A 19,944-nucleotide genomic window follows, 5' to 3' on the forward strand; every position below is an offset into this window, starting at 1 on the left:
AGCCTCCCTCAGGGAACTGAGCACACACGCAACACCCCCTCTGCAGGGCCACGCTAACCCCTTTCCTCTGGAACAGCTCTCTTTAAGGATGGCTCCCCCCACAGGGGAATTCCTGAAGCCAACAGTTGACAAACCCACACACCCTCTGAGGGCTGGGCACTAGATAAAAAGCCCTCCTCAAAGCCGGCCCTCCTGGGGACGGTGCGTGGGACCCAGCGGGGCAGGAGACCCGCAGCTGTCAACCACCTCTTCTGAGACCGGATTCTGATCCCATCGCAGAACAGAGGATCTGAGCTCCTGCAGGACCCTAAGGCTGACCCTTGCTGAAAGCTGGGGCTTCTGGGGACACCTGAGCCAGCTGAGAAGAGGGACCTGTGTGGGAATCACCCAAGAGAGCCTGAAGTGGACTGGCAGAGCACCTGCCCCTGTCGCTAGCTGCAGGTCTGCCAAGGTCACCTGCTCCGAGTCCTGCACGGCAGGCAGCACAGCGTCATCTGCACCCAAGGAAAACTGGTTTTCTAAGTTTTTCTGGTTTATTTTCAGCGCTCCGCTGAAGGATCTATTTTTGTCTCTCCTGCAGGAGGGTGAGCTTTGCCAATGACTAATCCCAGTCCTGAAGACTGATACCGTTGTCACCTGCACATGGGACGTAGGCCCAGGAGGGAAGTGGAGAGATAAAGCCTTTGCCTGCAGCTGAAGCCCCAGCCTGCCAGGGCCACCCGCCTCTTGCTGCGGCAGAACAGCTAGGGGCTGTCATTGCTGCCAGGGCCACCTCTGTCCTGCTGCAGATACTAACATGGGCTCATCACAGTGACCACCTGGGGCCCAGACTGCCCGTCGAAAGGAATTTAGGAGAGTGGCTGGCTGCCTCTCTGCAGGCGAGTGGAACCCCTGGATGGATCTTGGGACCCAAGCCCCTCATGTCTGCCCTGCTGACTCTGTGTGTGGCGCTCTTGCTTCTGGGTAACCCCAGCGGGGGTGCCCGGCACTGGGAGCCCTGTACAGGTAAGGTCATGGGGACCAAGGTAGGGCACCTTTTGTGGAGTTGGAGGGAAATGCGGTTGGAGAAATGCCACTTCCTAATGCCAGGTCACTTGCTTGTGGTAGGATGCTGGCCTCCTAGAGAGCTGGACAGTTATGGGGGACGGGGGTGGGGAGCGGGGGGGGGGGCGGGGGAGGATACCGTAGAGGGGGCTGCACAGGCAGTCACAATAAAAGGTCTCTCTAGGCTGCCAGAGGTAGGAGGGGTTTCAAGTTTCAAAGCGCTAACAGCAGCCATCGGAGCTTCGCATGTATTTACCTGCTTGGCTGCCGGGGAAGGCCCAGCACCTGCTTCAAGAATGAAGTCCCCGGCCCTCGGGCTCCTTGCATGGAGATGCGCTACCCAACCTGCACTTAGCAAAGCCCTGGGCCGCCACGGACCTGGCTCTGTCCCCAGTTGAAGGAGAAACACAGGCCCAACCCCAAACACACCCACAACCCACACCTGGGTTCAGCCTAGAGCTCCCCGCTGCTGTGGGCTCACCGCAGGCCCCCTAGAGGGGACCCCTAGGATCGCCAGTGACCAGGACATGCTCCCCTAGGGCTTCTAGCAAGAGATTCTATTTTACCACGTCAGAATCAGTGGAATAAAAAACAGGACAGTTGGATCTCATAGCTGGACCTGCCAGGGAATTGCAAGTTGGCTTTGGGGACCCCAGGGACAAGAGTTGCCGGTGTGACAGACGGCTACGGTCCTGTGTGCATACTTTCTCCTTGGTTGCCAGGAAGTGTGGGTCTCCTTCATGCGCTGGGATGTTGCTCTCTGTGATAGGGTAGGAGGTGACCCTGTGATCGAGGTTTGGAGCACTGACCCTCGTGAATGGTACAATTTATAACCATCTAGAAGTGACTGGCTGAAAATTACAACAACCGTGAGATGTGGGGGAGAAGGCCCTGGGGCCTGGGACAGTACCACCTGTGGGACCTGAGGCAGAAAAGAGGCCCCTGGCCTGCCCATGCCCTGCTCTCCGACAGCGACACCTGGCTTTGAATGCGTGGCTAAGTCAGTTGTCACCACACAAATCCCCTGGGTCCCAGTGATGGCAGCAGGGCACCAGCCTTTCCCCCCTCCTATGCAGGGCCACCCCATGCAAGTGATCATGCAAGTGAACCTCAGGAGGACCCCTGTGCAGGCCTGGCTGGGAATTGTGAGCACAGCCATGCTTCCGGGGCCGGGGTGAGTCACAGACATGTGCTTTCCTGTTCCTTGAGCCTGGGGAATACAGCCAACCTGCACAGTGATAATAAAGGTTATTTATAAAGCCCGCCCCCCTCTCCCCTGAAGGTACGTTTCTAATAGTTAAAAGATGACCCAGTTATAAATACGGTGAACTAGGGAGGAGGTATACAAGACAGGCTGATATTAGGGAACTGCGAGATAAGAGGCTTGGGAGGCTAGTAAGGGTTCACCCAGTTTAAAGTCCCTCTGGTTCTGCTCCATGTTGGACATTGATCAGATGGACATGAGGGCTACCTAGCCTGCGTTGCTGTGCCCAGCAGGTGGAAAGCCAGAGGGTCTGAACTGCCTGGACCTGCGTCTGTGACAGACCAAAGGGCAAGCACTATGGATCCAGAACTGGTGGCCAGTGTGCAGGTCACAGCAGGTGGGAAGCTTGAGGAAGCTTCCGTGAGCATTCACACCAGTCACACTTGGCTTTCAAAGTGACCTGAGGAGGTCCCTCTTTGCTCCTGCGATGGGCTTCGTGGTGCTTAACTGTCAAATCTGATGTCTGGTCGAAAATATCTCGGTCACTATCCATGTGGCTGTCCCTGTGGGGTCTAGCATTCGGTGTTCTGGGGACTTTCTGGGAAGGGGCCATGGCTTTACTGTCCAGCAGGTGGCCAGAAGTGTGAAGCTTGGGGGCCCCAGGTCTCAGATACTGTAGCGTGTAGGCTGGGGCAGGGGTTCAGCTATAGAGAGGGAACATTCCAGATGCCAGGTGAGTGAACGCCTACGAGTGTCCTGGCTCCTAGTGGGAACTGATTCTCCACCCTCTCATTAATAGGAGGGTCCCCAAGAGAGTAGGAGGGTGGGGGCAGGGTGCCACCTGTCTTCACAGCCTCAGAAGGCAGGAAGGCTTGGTGTGTGGGCAGGGACGGAGTTCCCAAGGAGCCTTCTCCCTACTTGGCATGGTCCAAGCCTGTCAAGGGTTAGAGGCAGGCTCCTAGGGTGTTAGGTTTCTCAGCTGTCTGGGTTTACAGCCTGCTCACTTCCACCCTATTGTCTCCTGCATGGGCAGAGTAGGGCTCAGAGCTCAGAGGATGCTGATGTGAGGATGGAGCGGGACATCAGGCCAGAATGTGTCTATGGCCAAAAGGACATGGCATGCTTGGGGCTCTGGAAATATGGGGGACTTCCAGATTGGTCCAAGGGGAGAGGGGGGGGCCAGTGGAGCAGGTACAAGCCTCAGACCCTAGAAGGTAGATTAAGAAGCCTCTGCCCTGTGGTTTCTTTCTCCTTGCTACCCTCACCCCACACCCAGGCTGTATTCTTGATGGGAACACAGATCTCCAGGTTGGGATATTTGAATAAAGCAGAACATGGCCTGTTCGGGAGCCACCGTCCTTTGTCTGTGCCACACTCCTGCTGGCCCTCCTGTCCCTGAGCATTCACAGTCAACCAGGGATGGTGAGACTTGAGGAGGCAAGGCTCTCTTGCCAGGGACCAATCCAGCTGCCAGCCACCTGCCACAATTACTGGCGACTCCAGGCAAAGGTGAGATAGTTCAAGTCCTGGGGCTTGCCTGGAAATGCTTCTATGACATCCCTGACCCTTATGTAAGGCAGGAGGAGGGACACTCGAAGGCCAGGAATAGAGGTTTATTAACGTCTGGGAAAGACATGCATTGGGGAAAAGCAGGGGCATGTTGGGGTGGTGGGAGTGCTGTAGGGCCTTTATGGAGAGCTGTAGGTGGGGAGCGGGCACCGGCTGTTGGGGTGTGGCATTGTGGAGCTGTGCCAAAGCTGATACTTCCCTACAGGTCACTGTGAGTCAAGGAAGGAGATAAGCTGTGACCCCTTCCCCGTCCGCAGGATAGACCCATCAGCAGCTGGACTTCTGGCTTGAGGAGAGGCCACAGGAGACCTGGCGGGAACAGGCAGGGTGGCAGAGCAGGGACACACAGGAGGAGGCTGGGCGGCGGCAGCTGGGCTGGCAGGAGGAGGCACAGCAGGAGGAGGTGGGCACACAGCAGGCGGGTCTGCACACAGGGCGGCAGAGCAGGGACATGCTGGAGCAGGGCTTGCAGCAGACAGGCTTGCAGCAGACAGGTGCACAGCAAGATGGCTGACAGCATGAGGAGGATCCAGAGCAGATGGGTGTGCTGCAGACAGGTGTGCAGCAGACAGGCTTGCAGCAGACAGGTGTGCAGCAGACAGGTGTGCAGCAGACAGGTGTGCAGCAGACAGGCGCACAGCAGGGTGGCTGGCAGCAAGAGGACTGGCAGCTAGACTGCTGGCAGCATGAGGAGGATCCACAGCAGACAGGTGTGCAGCAGACAGGCTTGCAGCAAAGAGTCACACCGCAGGACTGCTGGCAGGGGGAGCAGGTGCAGCATGCTGGCTGGCAGCATGAAGATTGGCAGCAGGGACTGGACCCACAGCTCACTGGGGAGCAGATGAGGGTCAGACAGGGGGCTGGGCCACAGCAGCTGGGCTGGCAGCAGCTGGAGACACAGCAGCTAGACTGGCAGCAGGTGGGGGCACAGCAGCTGGGGGCACAGCAGCTCTCTGGGCAGTCATCCACCTGCCAGGAGGAGTCAGTACAAGAATCACAGGACCCGGGCAGGCAGACCCGGCTGTCGTAGCTCAGCTCACTGGAGCAGATGGACATGGTGGAGGTGGCCATGGCGGGGAGGTCTGGTAGGAACTGTAAGTGTGTAAATGTGTGAGTGTGAGTGTGTGAGTGTGAGAGGCTGGCTGTCAGCTTTTATACTCTACACACAGTGTGTTGTTGGCACGAGTGGCCCTTTACAGCAATTCCTTCCTTGTTAGTGTTTGGAACTTGTTCCTGGAGAGCGCTTGTCAGCCGGAAGATGCCACTCTGCTTGTAAATGTACTGGCTGCGTGTTGTGCTGAGCCTGGCAGCTTGGCCAGCTCTACTGATGGGGACAGGATCCATGTGGGGAGACAGCAGCGGTCAGGGGGTTGGCCTGGGCTCCTTGGGTAGGTAGTGGGATCTGTGCTTCTGAAATGTCCAACTGTTATAGTGTCTGTCCCCTTTCTAAGTCTGCCATCGAGTCCTTGTTGGTGAGGGTGGAGCTGATCCCAGTGACTGTGGTGGGGTTTCCTTCTCTCATCTTGGCCTGGATGGAGGTACTCACACTGGGGACTCAGCGGCTTATGCTATCCCTCTGCTCATTGCTGCTCTTGCCTTGGTGGTCAAGGGTGAAGAAAGCCTGGGTGGGCCTGTGCCTAAGAAGGAGCTGTCTCACCAGGGGACGCCTCTTCTGTCACTAACTGCTGTCAACATGCCTGACTCTAGCTGTGAGGTGCCATGGTTATGCTGAAGTTTTTTTTTCCCCTTTCTTTCTTTCGTTTTTTTTGTTTGTTTGTTTGTTTTTTTTGTTTTTTTGTCTTTGTTTTTCGAGACAGGGTCTCTCCGTGTAGCCTTGACTGCCCTGGACTCCCTTTGTAGACCAGGCTGGCCTCGAGCTCACAGCGATCCACCTGCCTCTGTCTCCCAAGTGCTGGGATTAAAGGCGTGCGCCACCACCGGCCGGCGATGCTGATGTTTTACATGCTATAAAGCTGAGGCAGGAGAGCAGTGCCTCAAGAGCTGCCCTTGAACTTGTGGAGCCCCCTGTGTCTCTCCTCATCCTTGAGAACTCCTTGTAACCCACTACATGGTCCCCCAGAGTTCTGTCCAGTGCCCCCCTCCCAACCTCCCCCAGAGAACTATGGGTGGAACTGACCTCAATGGCCACAGTCGCTAATGGAAGGAAGAGTTCAGGTGTTCTCTGAGGGCCCTCCTCCACAGGGGTCTTGGAATCCTAGGCCTGCAGCAGGGACGGCAAGTCACGGGGGACCACGTGATCTGTCATGCATTGTACATTGGGAAGGTTGAGGAAACCAGCTAACCAGGGTAAAACCAGGTTGGAACTGGAAGCCCCTGGGCTGGTGTTTTTTTTGTTTTTTTGTTTTTTGGGGGGGCGGTGCTGATGGTTTTAACACAGGTGTTCTATGTGAGGTATGTGTGTCTTTGGGTGAGCTGAGGTCTTGCCAGGGTTATGTCATTAGACGCATGTGTGGAACCGGTCCTCATGGCTGCTGTGTTTTCAATATGAAGCATCCCTCCAAAGAGGCGTGGTTCCCAGCAGATGGTGCTGGTGGAGGGTGTCTGCTGTGGGGTCCAAGCGGACCAATGAAAGGTGTGTTGCTTCTTATCTGTCTCTTTCCTTCCAACTCTCCCCTCCCCATTCCTGACAGCTATGTCTGCTTGTGTGGGACCAGGGTTCTCACCTCAGGGCCAGAAACAGAGCTGGCCAGAGATTGAGTCTAGGAACTTGCGATGACTCTGAGACCTTGGGGCCAGCTCAGCCACCAGCTGCTGACTCGTTGCCTTCCATTTTAGAGACCTCCAGTTGAGTAAAGCCTGATTCTCCACACCAGCACAAAAAAAGCAGCTCAGGATGAGCCAGAGTAAAGTGTTGATGCATCATTTAGGCAGAGGCGTTGAGCATTGTGAGCGTCCCCAGAGAGTTCCCGCAGGTGTCCACATAATGGCTGTATATATGATCCTGTGGCTTTCTTTGTGTATACATGCCTGTGCATGCCTCCGTGTAAGCTTGTGTGTGAGCGTCTGTGTGAGCGTCTGTGTGTGTGAGCATATGTGTGTGTAAGCTTGTGTGTGAACATGTGTGTGTGTGAGCATGTGTGTGTGTAAGCTTGTTTGTATGTAAGCTTGTGTGTGTAAGCTTGTGTGTGAGAGATCATGTATGTGTGTGAGCATGGGTGTGTAAGCTTGTGTGTGAGCGTGTGTGAGTGTGTGAGCATGTGTGTGTGTAAGTGTGTGAGCATGTGTTTGTGTAAGCTTGTGTGTGAACATGTGTGAGTGTGTGAAAGCTTGTGTGTGTGAGTGTATGTGAGCATATATGTATGTAAGCATATGTGTGTGTGTAAGCTTATGTGTGAGCACGTGTGTAAGTGTGTGTGAGCATGTGTGTATGTGTGTGTGTGTGAGACCACCTTAGGTGTGGCTCCTCATGTGACATCCACTGTATTTTGTTTTGTTTTTGTTTGAATACAAGGTCTCTCTCTTTGGCCTGCGGCTCACTGAATTAGGTTGACTGGTTGGGGAGCCCTTGGGATCTGCCTGGTGTTACCTTCCCAGTGTTAGGATTTTATAAACGCGGGTTATGGGGATTGAACCAGGTCCTCATGTTTAAGCAGCAATCACCTCATCCACAGAGATGCTCTCCAACCCTCAGTCCCGAAACTTTATTACTTGCCTGTAGTGTACAGGGTTTAAAGACCGAGCAAACCATAACATTTAAGCAAACTTTAAAAATTAGGTACAATACACAACCTGGCTTCTTTTCTCTTCCCGTCCATTTGTAAATGAGATTTTGGGGTGGCTTATGAGATGCTCTGCTGAGATTTAGGGACAAACAGGAAGCCTAATACAGTGAAACTGGATGCCACAAGTGTTCTGCCCTCTAGTAAACATGGCCCATTTCTTGTTTACAGCATCCGTGTCTGACCTGTCTGTAGAGGAACACACATTATCTCTCTAGGCAATTTGGATTTATTAGTTGTTTTGAAGTTGTGTGTGCATGTGCATTTCATATGTGTGTTGCATGTGGGTTCTGGGAGTGAAACTCACTCATGCTCACAAGGGAAGCACTTGACCAATGAGCTGCCTTCCCAGGCCATTCGGAAGTACCCTGCCCGACAAGTTATTCACACACACGAGTCATCTCAGCAATTAAGTCCAACTAAAGCAACAACCACAGGCCTTATGTGCTTGTTTATGGCTGGGGATCGACAGGGTGACGGTAGCCTATTGTGACAACTCTCGCAGTTTACTCAGACTGACTGGACCCCAGAGGAGGAGAGGGGAAAGTCACACCCCAAAGTCAGGTCTACACTGGGGCAGTGAGCTCCTCCCTAGGTCAGTGAGCTTCTCCCTGGGGCAGTAAGGTCCTCCCTAGGGAACTTAAAGTTCTCCCTGGGGCAGTTTCCTCTGGTGTAGGCAGCTTAGCTCTAATGGTGGTGTTGGCATCACAGGTGGGCATATGGGCACAATAGCCACTGTCAACTCAGATGTGGGAAGTAGGACAGCCCTGATGAGGAGCCAGGACTGTTGTGGGCCTTGAAATGTGAGAGCAGGTCTTCCGGTGGCCAGAGCCCTCTGCCTCATGGGGAGAGTGGGGCTTATATCCTTTTGTTGCCGAGTGTCATCTCAAATGTCTTTTAACAGCTGGGAGGGATGAAGGTAAAGTCCTGCAAAGCTGCCCATGGTTGGTTGTGTGTGTGAGCATCTCATGAACCCTGACCCATGGTGGAACAGAAAGCAAGTGTGCTCCAAGCCTCCAGAAATCTCTGTGAGGATAGCGGCCCCTTAGCTGATAGGGTCACGTGGCACTGCACTCTACACGTGTCTGCACTCTACACGTGGCTGCGCTCCACACATGGCTGCACTCCACACGTGGCTGCCCACCACATGTGGCTGTGCTCCAGGTCACTCCGCCTGCCTCTTTCCTGGTTAGGTGTTCGTGGTTCAGGTGCCTGTGTTGCTTTCTTTTAATGTGAGAGCTTGCTATCTCCTTTTCCAGAACCAGTGTGTGGACGAGTGCCCCCCATCTCAGGATTCTTACAGCACTTTTGAGGTACCCTGCAACATCCCTTTCTCCCCTGAGGCCATGTTCCCTAGTTCCAGAAGTCAGTTGGCACATGCACCTCTTCAGAGTTAGTCTGATTGCTTTCTGTCCCCAGACTCCCATCTCTGGTGTCTGCCTGTACAGTTGTGTCCTAATTCTGCCTGGCAGACCTCTGCTTCTTCTTCTAAGAGATGGGTCACTCTGTATGCCCCTGTGGTGTTGTCTGAGGATCGTGTGGATAAGACATGCCAAGTGCTTCTCAGGGTCCGACAGGCCCACTACTGTCCCTGTGGTCACATGACAGTCACGGATCACCTCGGACTCTGAAGTGTGCCTCAGGCTCAGGGTTTGAAGTCTTTGCTCCCAGCTGGTGCTGTTTTGGGATGCTCTGGAGACTTTGGAAGGAAGTGCGTAGATGACAGAAGTAGGCCATATGGGGCCATTGGTTGTTGCTGGCCTGACCTTCCTGTCTTTCTGTTTCCTGGTCCATGATGTGGAAAGCTAATGCCACATGCCACACACTCTTAGTCTGTGAAATGAGCTGCCTGCTTGCCTTCCCTGCCCTGGACTGAGCTCTTAGAGCAAGCCCTTTCTCCCTTCACTTGTCTCTGACAGGCATTTCAGTCATAGTGACAGCAAGGTGAATTCTGAATGTCTTAATTGTAATGTTAATTACCAGACTACACATTACACAGTGCACAGTAACACACACACACACACACACACACACACACACACACACACACACACAGGAATGCGCGCACACACACACACACACACACACACACACACACACACACACACACACACACGTGTAGGTTACAGGATGGCTCCATAGAGTTGAAGATACTTTGGCAGAGTCTGAGGACTTCACGCCGGCCTCACAGGAGGCTGTGGCAGAGCAGCTGAGGCGGTTAACTATGATGTCAACAACCTGGCGAGAGCAGCTGGAGGCGTGCTGAGCTGCAGAGGGGAGGTGAAAATCCTGCAGGTGAGATCCAAGAACATGACCAGGCAGATAAATGGATGGGTGGACAGACAACAATTTGATGGGTCACATCAGCAGTGGCAACTAAGGGAGCGGAAGCCTCGGGGACAGCTGGGCATTCTCCGGTAGTCCCTTGACACACGTCACGTGGTTAGTTGAGAAGCCAGTGGGTGAGTACCAGGTGTTTTCTTCTCCAAGGCATGAGTCGAAGGCACACCTCGGTCTGGGGTGTTTGACGAACTCTCGGGCCAGGTGTTTCTGATGTGATTTTAATAGGCCTATGTGCTCATGTGTTCCCAACCCACTCTGGCAAGTTCACAGGGACCTGTTTTTGTGGTGGTTTGATTAGGAATGCCCCTCCCCCCACCCCACCCCCACCCCCCCCCCCCCCCCGCTCCCCTTCCCTACCAGGTGCTTGGAATACTTGGCCCAATGGGAGTGGTGCTATTAGGAGGTGTGGCCTTGTTAAAGGAAGTGTGTCACTGCGGGGGCAGGCTTTGAGGTCTCCTATGCTCAAGCTATGCCCAATGTGGCACACAGTCTCCTTCAGCTGCCTGAGGCTCAAGATGGAGAACGTTTGCTCCTCCAGCACCATGTCTGCCTGCAGGATGCCATGTTTCCCGCCATGCTGATAATGGACTGAATCTCTGAGACTGTGAGCCAGCCCCAGTTAAATGTTTTCCTTTTATAAGAGTTGCCATGGCCACGGTGTCTCTTCACAGCAATAAAACCCTAACTAAGACACAGGAGCAAGTCATCGGTTGGTGACAGCTGTTGGTGTTAATGTGTGCAACAAGTTGCAGAATCTTCCTGTCTTGGAGTTGGCTCTCACTACGGGGCCAAAAGCTGCTGGTGAAGTGCCAGGGACCCAGGGACCCGTCCAGCCTGCGCGCCGCTGCTACACAGCCTGGAGTCAGTCAGAACAGCACAATCTGACCGCCATTGCTCCACCTGCATCTCCCACTCTGATCTTGGAAATGGAAGGTAGGACATCTGGCTTGGCTTCCAGGCCTCCACTCTGGAGGGGGGAGTGTGGCTTAGCCCTGAAGAGGCGCTGGAAGAAGGAGAGTGCAGAGTTGGCAGGCCGTGGCAACCAGGATGAGGAAGGCTGTATGGGAAACGCAAGAGCGGAGCAGGAGAGGCAGGTAGGCATGTGTGCCCTGGAGCCTCTTGCTCTGAGTTCCTCTAGCAGAGACAAGTCAACAGACAGACGGGGGTGGGGGTGGAGGGTGAGGGGGTGGGGGGTGGTGAGGGTACCGTAGGTGGGAGGTTCAGGGAAGGATGGAGGGTGTGGGGGCGCAGGCATGGCAATAGGGAGAGGAATGTAAGGAAAGCAGCCAGCTCTGCTTATATTGAAAGCCTGCGGGCTGTTTGCAGTCTCAGCCGAAGAGGTAGCTAGCCTTCTGGAATATGGCGAGATGAGAAGGAAGGCCTGTGCTGGGCCCTGGGCTCTGACTTCTCCTAGCACAGACTGGGCTGCTTGCTTTCTCTTGTGTGGGACGGAGCTTGCTTTCTCTTCTGAGGAACCAGGTTCTTAGCAGCTGTACCCAATGGTCCAATCAGGGAATTCCTAGCTGGTAGCAGACATTTAATATCAGACACACCGTCACCCACCCTGAGGGTCTGCCGCTTGCCCTTGTCAAATGGCTCCTGGGAAAGAGGCTGGCCTGGAAGGGCTGCCTATATCTGGGACCCTCTATCACAAGTGTGTGACTGGTGGCCCCGGGCAAGCTGGAGAGGGTAAACATCCCAGGATGCACTGCTTCTTGGCCTCTCATCAGAACCTGATGCTGGTTCTACTAGAACTCAGAGAGGAAGAGGAAGGCATGGCTGAGGTCAAAGTGTTTATTTTTAGATTTCTGAGGAGGCTTCCGGCTGGAGGGCACCGGGCAGTTTACCCCCTGAGAAGCCCACTGATGACAGGAATGTGCAGAAAGGTTTCCAGACTTGTGACCAGGACCTCAGGTTGGGTAGTGGCTGAGAGCAAGACAGGGTCCTCTGTTGTTTGATGGAAGACACTCAAGCTAAGGTAGGGCCTTTAGCTGAGGCAATGCAGGGACTAGGGGGGAGAGGTGAGGGACCCCCAGGTGATGGATCCATCAGCAGCAGGACTTCTGGCCTGAGGAGAGGCCACAGCAGGCCTGGCGGGAGCAGGCAGGGCGGCACAGCAGGGACACACAGGAGGAGGCTGGGCGGCAGCAGCTGGGCTGGCAGGAGGAGGCACAGCAGGAGGAGGTGGGCACACAGCAGGCAGGTCTGCACACAGGGCGGCAGAGCAGGGACATGCTGGAGCAGGGCTTGCAGCAGACAGGCTTGCAGCAGACAGGTGCACAGCAGGATGGCTGGCAGCATGAGGAGGATCCAGAGCAGATGGGTGTGCAGCAGACAGGTGTGCAGCACACAGGCTTGCAGCAGAGAGGAACACAGCAGGAGGATTGACAGCATGAGGGTTGGCAGCAAGAGGACTGGCAGCTAGACTGCTGGCAGCATGAGGAGGATCCACAGCAGACAGGTGTGCAGCAGACAGGCTTGCAGCAAAGAGTCACACCACAGGACTGCTGGCAGGGGGAGCAGGTGCAGCAGGCTGGCTGGCAGCATGAAGATTGGCAGCAGGGGCTGGACCCACAACACACTGGGGAGCAGAGGAGGGTCAGACAGGGGGCTGGGCCACAACAGCTGGGGGCACAGGTGGGGACACAGCAGCTGGGCTGGCAGCAGCTGGGCTCACAGCAGCTCTCTGGGTAGTCCTCTATCTGCCAGGAGGACTCAGTGCAGGGTTCAGAGCAGACAGACATGGTGGAGGTGGCCATTGGTGACTGGAGGGCAGAAGGCGAGATGAGAGGGTGTGAGTGAGTGAGGTGCTGGGTGCCACTTATATATCTCTCAGGGGTGTGTGTGTGTGTTTGTGTTGCCCCAGCTACAGTTCCTTGTTGGTCTTTAGGTAGTTCTAAGGACGCCTATCAGTTAAGTGGGCGTGACCTGTAGCTCCGCCCATAGACCTCCGTGCAGCTGGAGCTGAAAAAGGTCTGGTAGAGCTGCTTGGACAGGGCAGGGGCCTGTGTCATTTCCTCTCCAGGGAGGGCCAGCTTCCTGTTGTCTGCGCCTGTCTCTTGAGACGCTGCTTCAATCCTCGATTGAGTCAGCATATTTTAACCTTATTTTATGTCCTCTTTGTTTAGGGATGACACTCAGAGAGCTGTGTTTGTTTTCTTTATCAGCAGTACTAGTAATAATAGGTCTTGCTTTGGCCTAGCAATTATTCTAAGGTAGTCTATAAATATTAACTAATCCCTGTGTCTTTGAGGGGGGGATGATTTCATTGTTCCCAGATGGGGAAACTGAGACGCAAACAAAAGCTTACAACAGGGCCTGTGTCAGGCAGCTCAGGCACCTGGGCGTGGGTACTCATGTCCTGTGTTCCAATCTGTCATTCTGCTCCGAAGATAAAACAGACCAGAAATGCAGCTATACTATTGGTCCCCTAGAGGAGTGTGGGTGGGGCCAGGACACCCATCACTCAAGTGCTCATGACTTTTAGCCCCTCCCATAGAACGCTGGGCAGCTCAGCTGGAGGTGAAAGGTTTGGTAGAGCTGCTTGGGGCAGGGTGGGTGGGGGAGTTGTTCCTTGCCCTCCCAGGACTGAGTACTTGGGGGTGGGGCTAGATGGGGGTGGGGTAGGAGATGAAGCAAGCAAAGACTTTGCTCTGGAGAAAGCCGTTGGGAAGGGATGTTGGAGCTTGGCTGCGTTCTCAGATGCAGAAGGCTTCCTGCTGGGAATTGAGCTGTGTTTAGGATGTCTTACCGCCTTTTAGTTGTGCTTCTGGGGCCTTGGATGATCATGTTAGGAGGGATCTGAGCTCTGCCTGAGAGCTTGGAGGAGATCCAGGGGTATGGCCTGAATATGAAATGTTTCCCACAGGCTCATGGTTTGAATTCTCAGTCCTCATGTGGGGGTGCTGCGTTGTGCTTAATTTAGAAGTAGGGCCTAATAAATATTTATTATTAGGCTAATTATTATTATGGAAGTCTTTTTTAAAAAAAGATTTATTTATTTACTATGTATTCAGTGCTCGGCCTGCATGTACATCTGATGCCAGAAGAGGGCATCAGATCACATTATAGATGGTTGTGAGCTACCATGTGGTTGCTGGAAATTGAACTCGGGACCTCCGGAGGAGCAGTCAGTGTGCTTAACCTCTGAGCCATCTCTCCAGCCCATGGCAATATTTTCTAACCCACTAGCAATCAATGAAAACACAGACACCTGGTGTATTTTAGCATAAGCCTTTATCTGGGGGAAGGCAGATATTACCTCCAATAACTCCCAGTCTCCATCCCGTTCCGTCTACTTTTAATGATTTCTATCTGGGCTACCTCCATCCATAATCTTAAATACTCACTAATGTTCTCCATCTCTTTCCATGTGGAACTTTAGAGTTCCTCCTTTGGGCTCATGTGGCCCTATTCCTATCTCAGGGCAATTCTCCTCCTCCTCCTTCCTTCTTCCTCTCTCTTCCTTCTCCCATGATTCTCTCTGTCTTCAAAAGCCCACCAACTTTAGCCATGACTATCCCATTTGCCTGTATATATATATATGTATGTCAAGGTTACACAGCGATATTTGGAGTACATTAAAAGACAGCAAGAGGTAATTAGCATCAAAATACATCAGACCAACCTCCAACAGTGCTGTGTTTTGGAAGGTCAAAGAACATTTTGAACAGGAAGCTGACTTAAGACTGCAGGGAAACAGCGTGAGGGTTTCAGCCTTGCTCTGGTTGCAGCTGAGTTCTGCTTCCAGATGTGCCACGATACAGCAAGCTGTGTCATTTCATCCTTACCACAGATGGGGCCCCAGGTATTATGCCTTCCCAGTGCCAGCCTGGTCCAGTATAAGTACCCTTTTGCTGTGATTCCTACCCCACTCCCAGAAACTCCCCTCCCACTGCCAAGTTGGTTCTCAAGGAGTTTTTAACAGCAACAGAACGTATAAGAGAAAACTGGTACCAGGAGTAGGGCAGTTGCTGTGAGAAACCTGACCACATGGCTGGAGAGAGGAATGTGGAAGAGTCTGGAGCTATGGACTAGAGAAGTTCCAGAGTGTTCTAAGCAGAGCTCAGAGGGCTGTTCTGTTGGGAGTTTGGAAGACCGAGGCGTTGAGAAATGTCCTACAGTGAAGACCATGCCTGGGAAGCTTTGGACAGGAGCAAGAACTAGAGACCTGCCATGTTGCTTTCTGGCAAAGAATCTGGCTCTGTTTTGCTTGTGTCCTGAAAATGCGAGAGAAGCGGAATTTAAGCACATTTGACTAATTGTTTGGCAGAGGTCATTTCAAGACATGTAACTTCCAGGCTGTGGCATGGCAGTTGCTGGCTGCCTTTAGCCAGACTTTTTTTTTTTTTTTTTTTTTGAGATATTGTAAAAATGTGACATTTAGACAGGAAGGAGTATAGGTGGAAATTAAAGTTTTAGATAGGGTGGAAATGGAAGGTGTAAACAAATCAGCTTTAACTGTCAAACAGATTAGCACCATGAAAGAAAAGCCAACTCCTTTTTACTGGGATAGTGTGAGAAAGGGGCCTCGAAGGCATGGCCTCAATCAATGAAGTCTCCAAAGGTATAATAATGCATACTTGGGCTGGAGAGATGGCTCAGTGGTTAAGAGCACTGGCTGCTCTTACAGAGGACCTGGGTTCGATTCCCAGCACACGCATGGCAGTTTGCAACCATCTGTAACTCCACCCCCAGGTTATTTAACATTTCTTCTAAGCCTCTACGGGCACCAGGAATGCACATAGTATGCAGACGTACATGCAGGCAAAACACCCACAAACAAAAGAATAAATAAAGTACATTAAAAAAGTGCAAACTCATTCGAAAAGCTTTCATCTAGAAAGAGAGTGCTTGTATAAACAGTCTGGTTTTGAAGGGATGCAAGGTTCTAGAGAAAAGCCTGTGAGACCAGGCAATGCGTAGCCGGGTTGGGCTAAGAAGCATTCTGTGCATGAAAGTGCAAAGGTGGAGACCCCAGGATGATAGAGAAACCAGGAACATGGAACATCTGCAAGAGGAGAGCTGCAGGCACAGGGTAGGGCGGACTTGAGAGACAGGCTGTGTGTGCCGCAGGCATCAGAGCTACGGGGCAGGGTTGCCAAGCTTGTTGACGCCCTGATGAAGTTATTGTGAGCCCAAGATGCCAGACACGGAGCTGTGGTGTTCAATGTGTGCTCTGATGGTTTTTAGTTGTACTTTGGTGTGATCTTTCCCTGTCACCTTCCCTTTTTATGATGTGAATGCTTGTGTCTGTGCACACTAGATGCATGTGACTTCTTATTTATTTATTCATTATGTATTTTTTTAAAAGATTTATTTATTTATTATTGTGTATACAGTGCTCTGCTTGCATGTACTCCTGAAAGCCAGAAGAGGGCGCCATATCATATTACAGATGGTTGTGAGCCACTATGTGGTTGCTGGGAATTGAACTCGGGACCTTTGGAAGAGCAGTCGGTGCTCTTAACCACTGAGCCATCTCTCCAGCCCTCATTATGTATTTTATTTTAAAATATTTGCCTGCCTATCTATCTATCTATCTATCTATCTATCTATCTATCTATCTATCTATCTATCTATCTAAGTGTTTTTTCCTGCATGTATGCCTGCAAGTCAGAAGAGGGCACCAGATCTCATTATAGATGGTTGTGAGCCACCATGTGGCTGCTGGGAATTGAACTCAGGACCTTTGGAAGAACAGCCAGTGTTCTTAACCTCTGAGCCATTTCTCCAGTCCCTTCATTATTTTTATTGAGTTCACATCTAACAGCTACCTTGAGTCTCAGAGGAGACCTAAATTATGCCTCTAAATAATGTTAGAACTGGTCATATTATGGAGACCTTTAGAGATGGACTGAATGCATTGTATATAAGATGGCCGTGAGTATATGGGTAGAGTGTTTAAATGGATGGATGCAGGTGTGGGTCAAATATCTTTCTAAAAGGAGGGCTGTGGGGCCAGGGCCAGATGGCACATCCAAAGATGAAGGCAGACCCTGATTCTGCACTAGGGAAAATAGCAAGTCCTTTAAGAACACTTTAGGATGTCTTTCACTTCCCAGTGTCTGTTATCAGTGGAGACTGGACGATGATGTCAGATCCACTGCTATTGGAATTTTAAATGGTCCTGAGCTGCTATGTGGGTGTTGGGAATTGAACCCAGGTCCTCTGGAAGAGCAGCAAATGCTCTTAACTGCTGAACTCTCTCTCTCCAGTCCCTTCCTGTACTGCTACCCCCATGCCACAAGCCTTTCCCATGCATGGGTAAGGGTGGGGTGGCCTTGGCAATCAGGGCTTGTCTTTTCTAGTATGTAACATCTGTGTCCGTTAGAGCTGAAGAGAAGCTGACTGGGACCTTGGGGTTGAGGTGGAGATCGGTCCACACTGGTCAGCTTCACTCTGAAGGCAGCTAGGATAGGGCTGAGCCTGGGTGCTCCTGCTCCCCCCGGGAGTCTCAGTGCTGCCTCAAATGCTAACTTTCCCTGATTAGGGGCGAGTGTGGGGTGCCACATACTCAGCCTCTGGCCAGGTGCGGTAGCCCTTCCTTTGCTGAGCAGCCTTTTGGAAAGCCTTTATCCTGACTAACTCACTCGCTGCTGCCGTAGGAGAAGGGGTGTCAACTCTTCCACTATCATGGTGCCCTTCTGGACCATTTGCTTCCTCACAGCCACCTGCTGTTCTTTGGAAGGGCTGATGGTAAAACACCATGGCAAAAAGCAACGCAGGGAAGAAAGTGTTAACTGAACTTAGGTCACACTCCACACCAAGTCAGGACAGGAACTCAAGGCAGGAACTGAAGCAGAGGCCACATAGGAACACTGTTTTTGGCCTGCGACTCATGGCTTGCTCAGTCTAGTTTCTTATACAACTCAGGACCACCAGCCTACAGATGGCACCATCCACAGTGCCCTGGGCCCTCCCATCTCAACCATCCATCAAGAGAATGTATCACAGGCTATCCCACAGGCCAGTCTGGTGGGAGCATTTTTTTCAGTAGAGAGTCCCTCCTCCCAAATGACTCTAGGTTGTGTCAAGTTGACATAAAACTAGCCTGCAGAGTTTTTATTTTTTAAAAATCGTTTAATAATGATTTATTTTTACTTTTATTTCCATGTGAGTGTATATGCTTGTGAGTGTAGTGTCCACAGAGGCCAGAAGAGGATGTTAGGTCCCCTGGGACTCAACATGGGTGTTGGGAAGTGAACTCTGGTCTGCTGAAAGCACTCTTAATCATGGAACCATATCTTCAGCCCAAAATTAAAAAAATATGTACATATATAAACACACATATACATGCATATACATATACACACTATATGTATTTGTGTGTGTGTATGTGAAAGGACAACTCATCACAGTCTATCCTCTCCACTGTGTCGGCTCTGAACTGAACTCAGGTTGTCAGGGTTGGGCACATGCGCCTTTACTCACTGAGCCATCTCTCCAGCACTTAAATTATTATTGTTATTATTATTATTATTTTTAGCATATCTGTTTTTTTTTCTTTTTTGACTCAGGGTGTCTCTGTGTAGCCTTGACTATCTTGGACTCACTGTGTAGACCAGCCTGGTCTAGAACTCACAGCGATCTGCCTGCCTCTGCCTCCTAAGTGCTGGGATTAAAGGCATGTGCCATCACCGTGTGGCAACTTATCTGTTTCTGATGGAATGATTTCTTTTGGTGTTTTGGATCCACCCATTTTTTTAAAATTCTTGCATCTGCTCTCAGGCTTGCCCAGTATTTAAATTTCAGCTATTGTATATTTCCATTTTAGAATTCCCTTTTGTTTGATTAGCTCCATTTCTCTCCTGGGAATCTCTGCCTATCCACTCATGAGGATAATATTCTTCTTTGATCGTTGGGCATACAACAGCTGCTGTGGTCACCGCCCGCCCATCTCTGTAATGAGATCATCCCTGATTCTTTCTGCTGGTCGCTTTTGTGCCTGGTTATTTTGATGTTGTGAAACTACGTTTGGAGGCTCTGCATTCTCTTACCTTCTACGACTGTGGGTTTTTGTTTAAGCAGACAGGCAACTGTGCGCCAGCTCTTTTGAGCTTCTGTAGGTCTGGCTTTACCCTCTGTGGGGGGTACAAATGTGGAAAACCCACCCCACCTCTGCTCAAGATTTCACCCACGTCCCTAGAATCTTCATGTGGGCCAGGTCAGGGGTGTTTGCAGTGAGCCTTCCTCTAGGCTCAAGCACAGTGGTCTTGGGTTCCAGTTGGATACTGGGGGAGTCTACTCAGTCCTGGGGTGGTCGGTTTCTCTTTTGTGGTCTGGCTCTCACTAGGCATAGCCTGGCCTAGGCTCCTGGTTGGAACATAGGTTTGTGGGCAGATAGGCACCTGATCCCCCTCCGTCCCCCTGCCAAGTTATCTCTGGGGTACATCTTGCTTATGTTCCTAGATGCTTCCCTGCCCACCTTGGATGTCCTCTCACCCACTGGCCATACTTCATTGGGAAATTGGGTCAGCAGAGATGGTCAAAAGTGTGGTTCATTTGACACAGGAGCCACATGTGCCCATCTGCCTAGACCTGTCTGAATGTGGACATCTCCTAACTGTGGATCAGCCATGTTAGGGCCTTTGGGCTTCAGGTTTGCTACACTCTACACCTTCCATTCTCTGTTCCCAAAGGTTGGTCCTGAATCATGCAGCAGAGATTATAGTTTGAGCACGATTTTGAGGACCCCTCTCTTTAGCGTCTTTAGGAAACTCTTAAGGGGAAGTTAACATTGTGACAGACATCTGGTCTACCTCCTTATTAGTACTAAGAGCTTGGAGCATGTGGCCAGACTGTGCAGTACCTAAAACTCAGTGAGTCTGTCTTTCCTGCCTACATAAGGCTATCCTAGAAGCCCATAGCCTTGCTGCATGGATTCAGGTAGTTTTCTGGGATGGTCTGGCCTTGTGGACAACTTTCTGCTTCTTTCTGGTGATATTTTCTCCACTTCTGGAGGAAGGAGGAGAAGGGCAAGCAGAGACTGTAATGACGGTCAGGCATTGCTCACAGTTGAACTGGTTATTAGGCTGCTAGGAA

General features: G+C 51.8%; 2 protein-coding genes across 2 annotated transcripts; both read right to left on the reverse strand.

Annotated features, from left to right (window-relative positions):
- Positions 1-3,846: 3,846 nt before the first annotated feature.
- Positions 3,847-4,962, reverse strand: LOC311580427 (uncharacterized protein). Its single transcript, XM_084752008.1, has one exon. The coding sequence runs from the start codon at positions 4,886-4,888 to the stop codon at positions 4,085-4,087; it is 804 nt and encodes a 267-aa protein (XP_084608134.1). The 5' UTR covers positions 4,889-4,962; the 3' UTR covers positions 3,847-4,084.
- Positions 4,963-11,680: 6,718 nt separating this feature from the next.
- Positions 11,681-12,697, reverse strand: LOC311580437 (uncharacterized protein). The gene has a single exon (XM_084752031.1). It carries the CDS (start codon positions 12,657-12,659, stop codon positions 11,949-11,951), a length of 711 nt encoding a protein of 236 aa, XP_084608157.1. The 5' UTR covers positions 12,660-12,697; the 3' UTR covers positions 11,681-11,948.
- Positions 12,698-19,944: the final 7,247 nt, after the last annotated feature.

This window comes from Acomys minous, assembly GCF_964271855.1.
Source record: "Acomys minous genome assembly, chromosome: 13".
Taxonomy (NCBI): domain Eukaryota; kingdom Metazoa; phylum Chordata; class Mammalia; order Rodentia; family Muridae; genus Acomys; species Acomys minous.

Bases quoted from the DNA above. Each gene is read 5' to 3' on its own strand.
- LOC311580437 (XM_084752031.1), bottom strand. From the start codon at position 12,659: ATGGCCACCTCCACCATGTCTGTCTGCTCTGAACCCTGCACTGAGTCC.
- LOC311580427 (XM_084752008.1), bottom strand. From the start codon at position 4,888: ATGGCCACCTCCACCATGTCCATCTGCTCCAGTGAGCTGAGCTACGAC.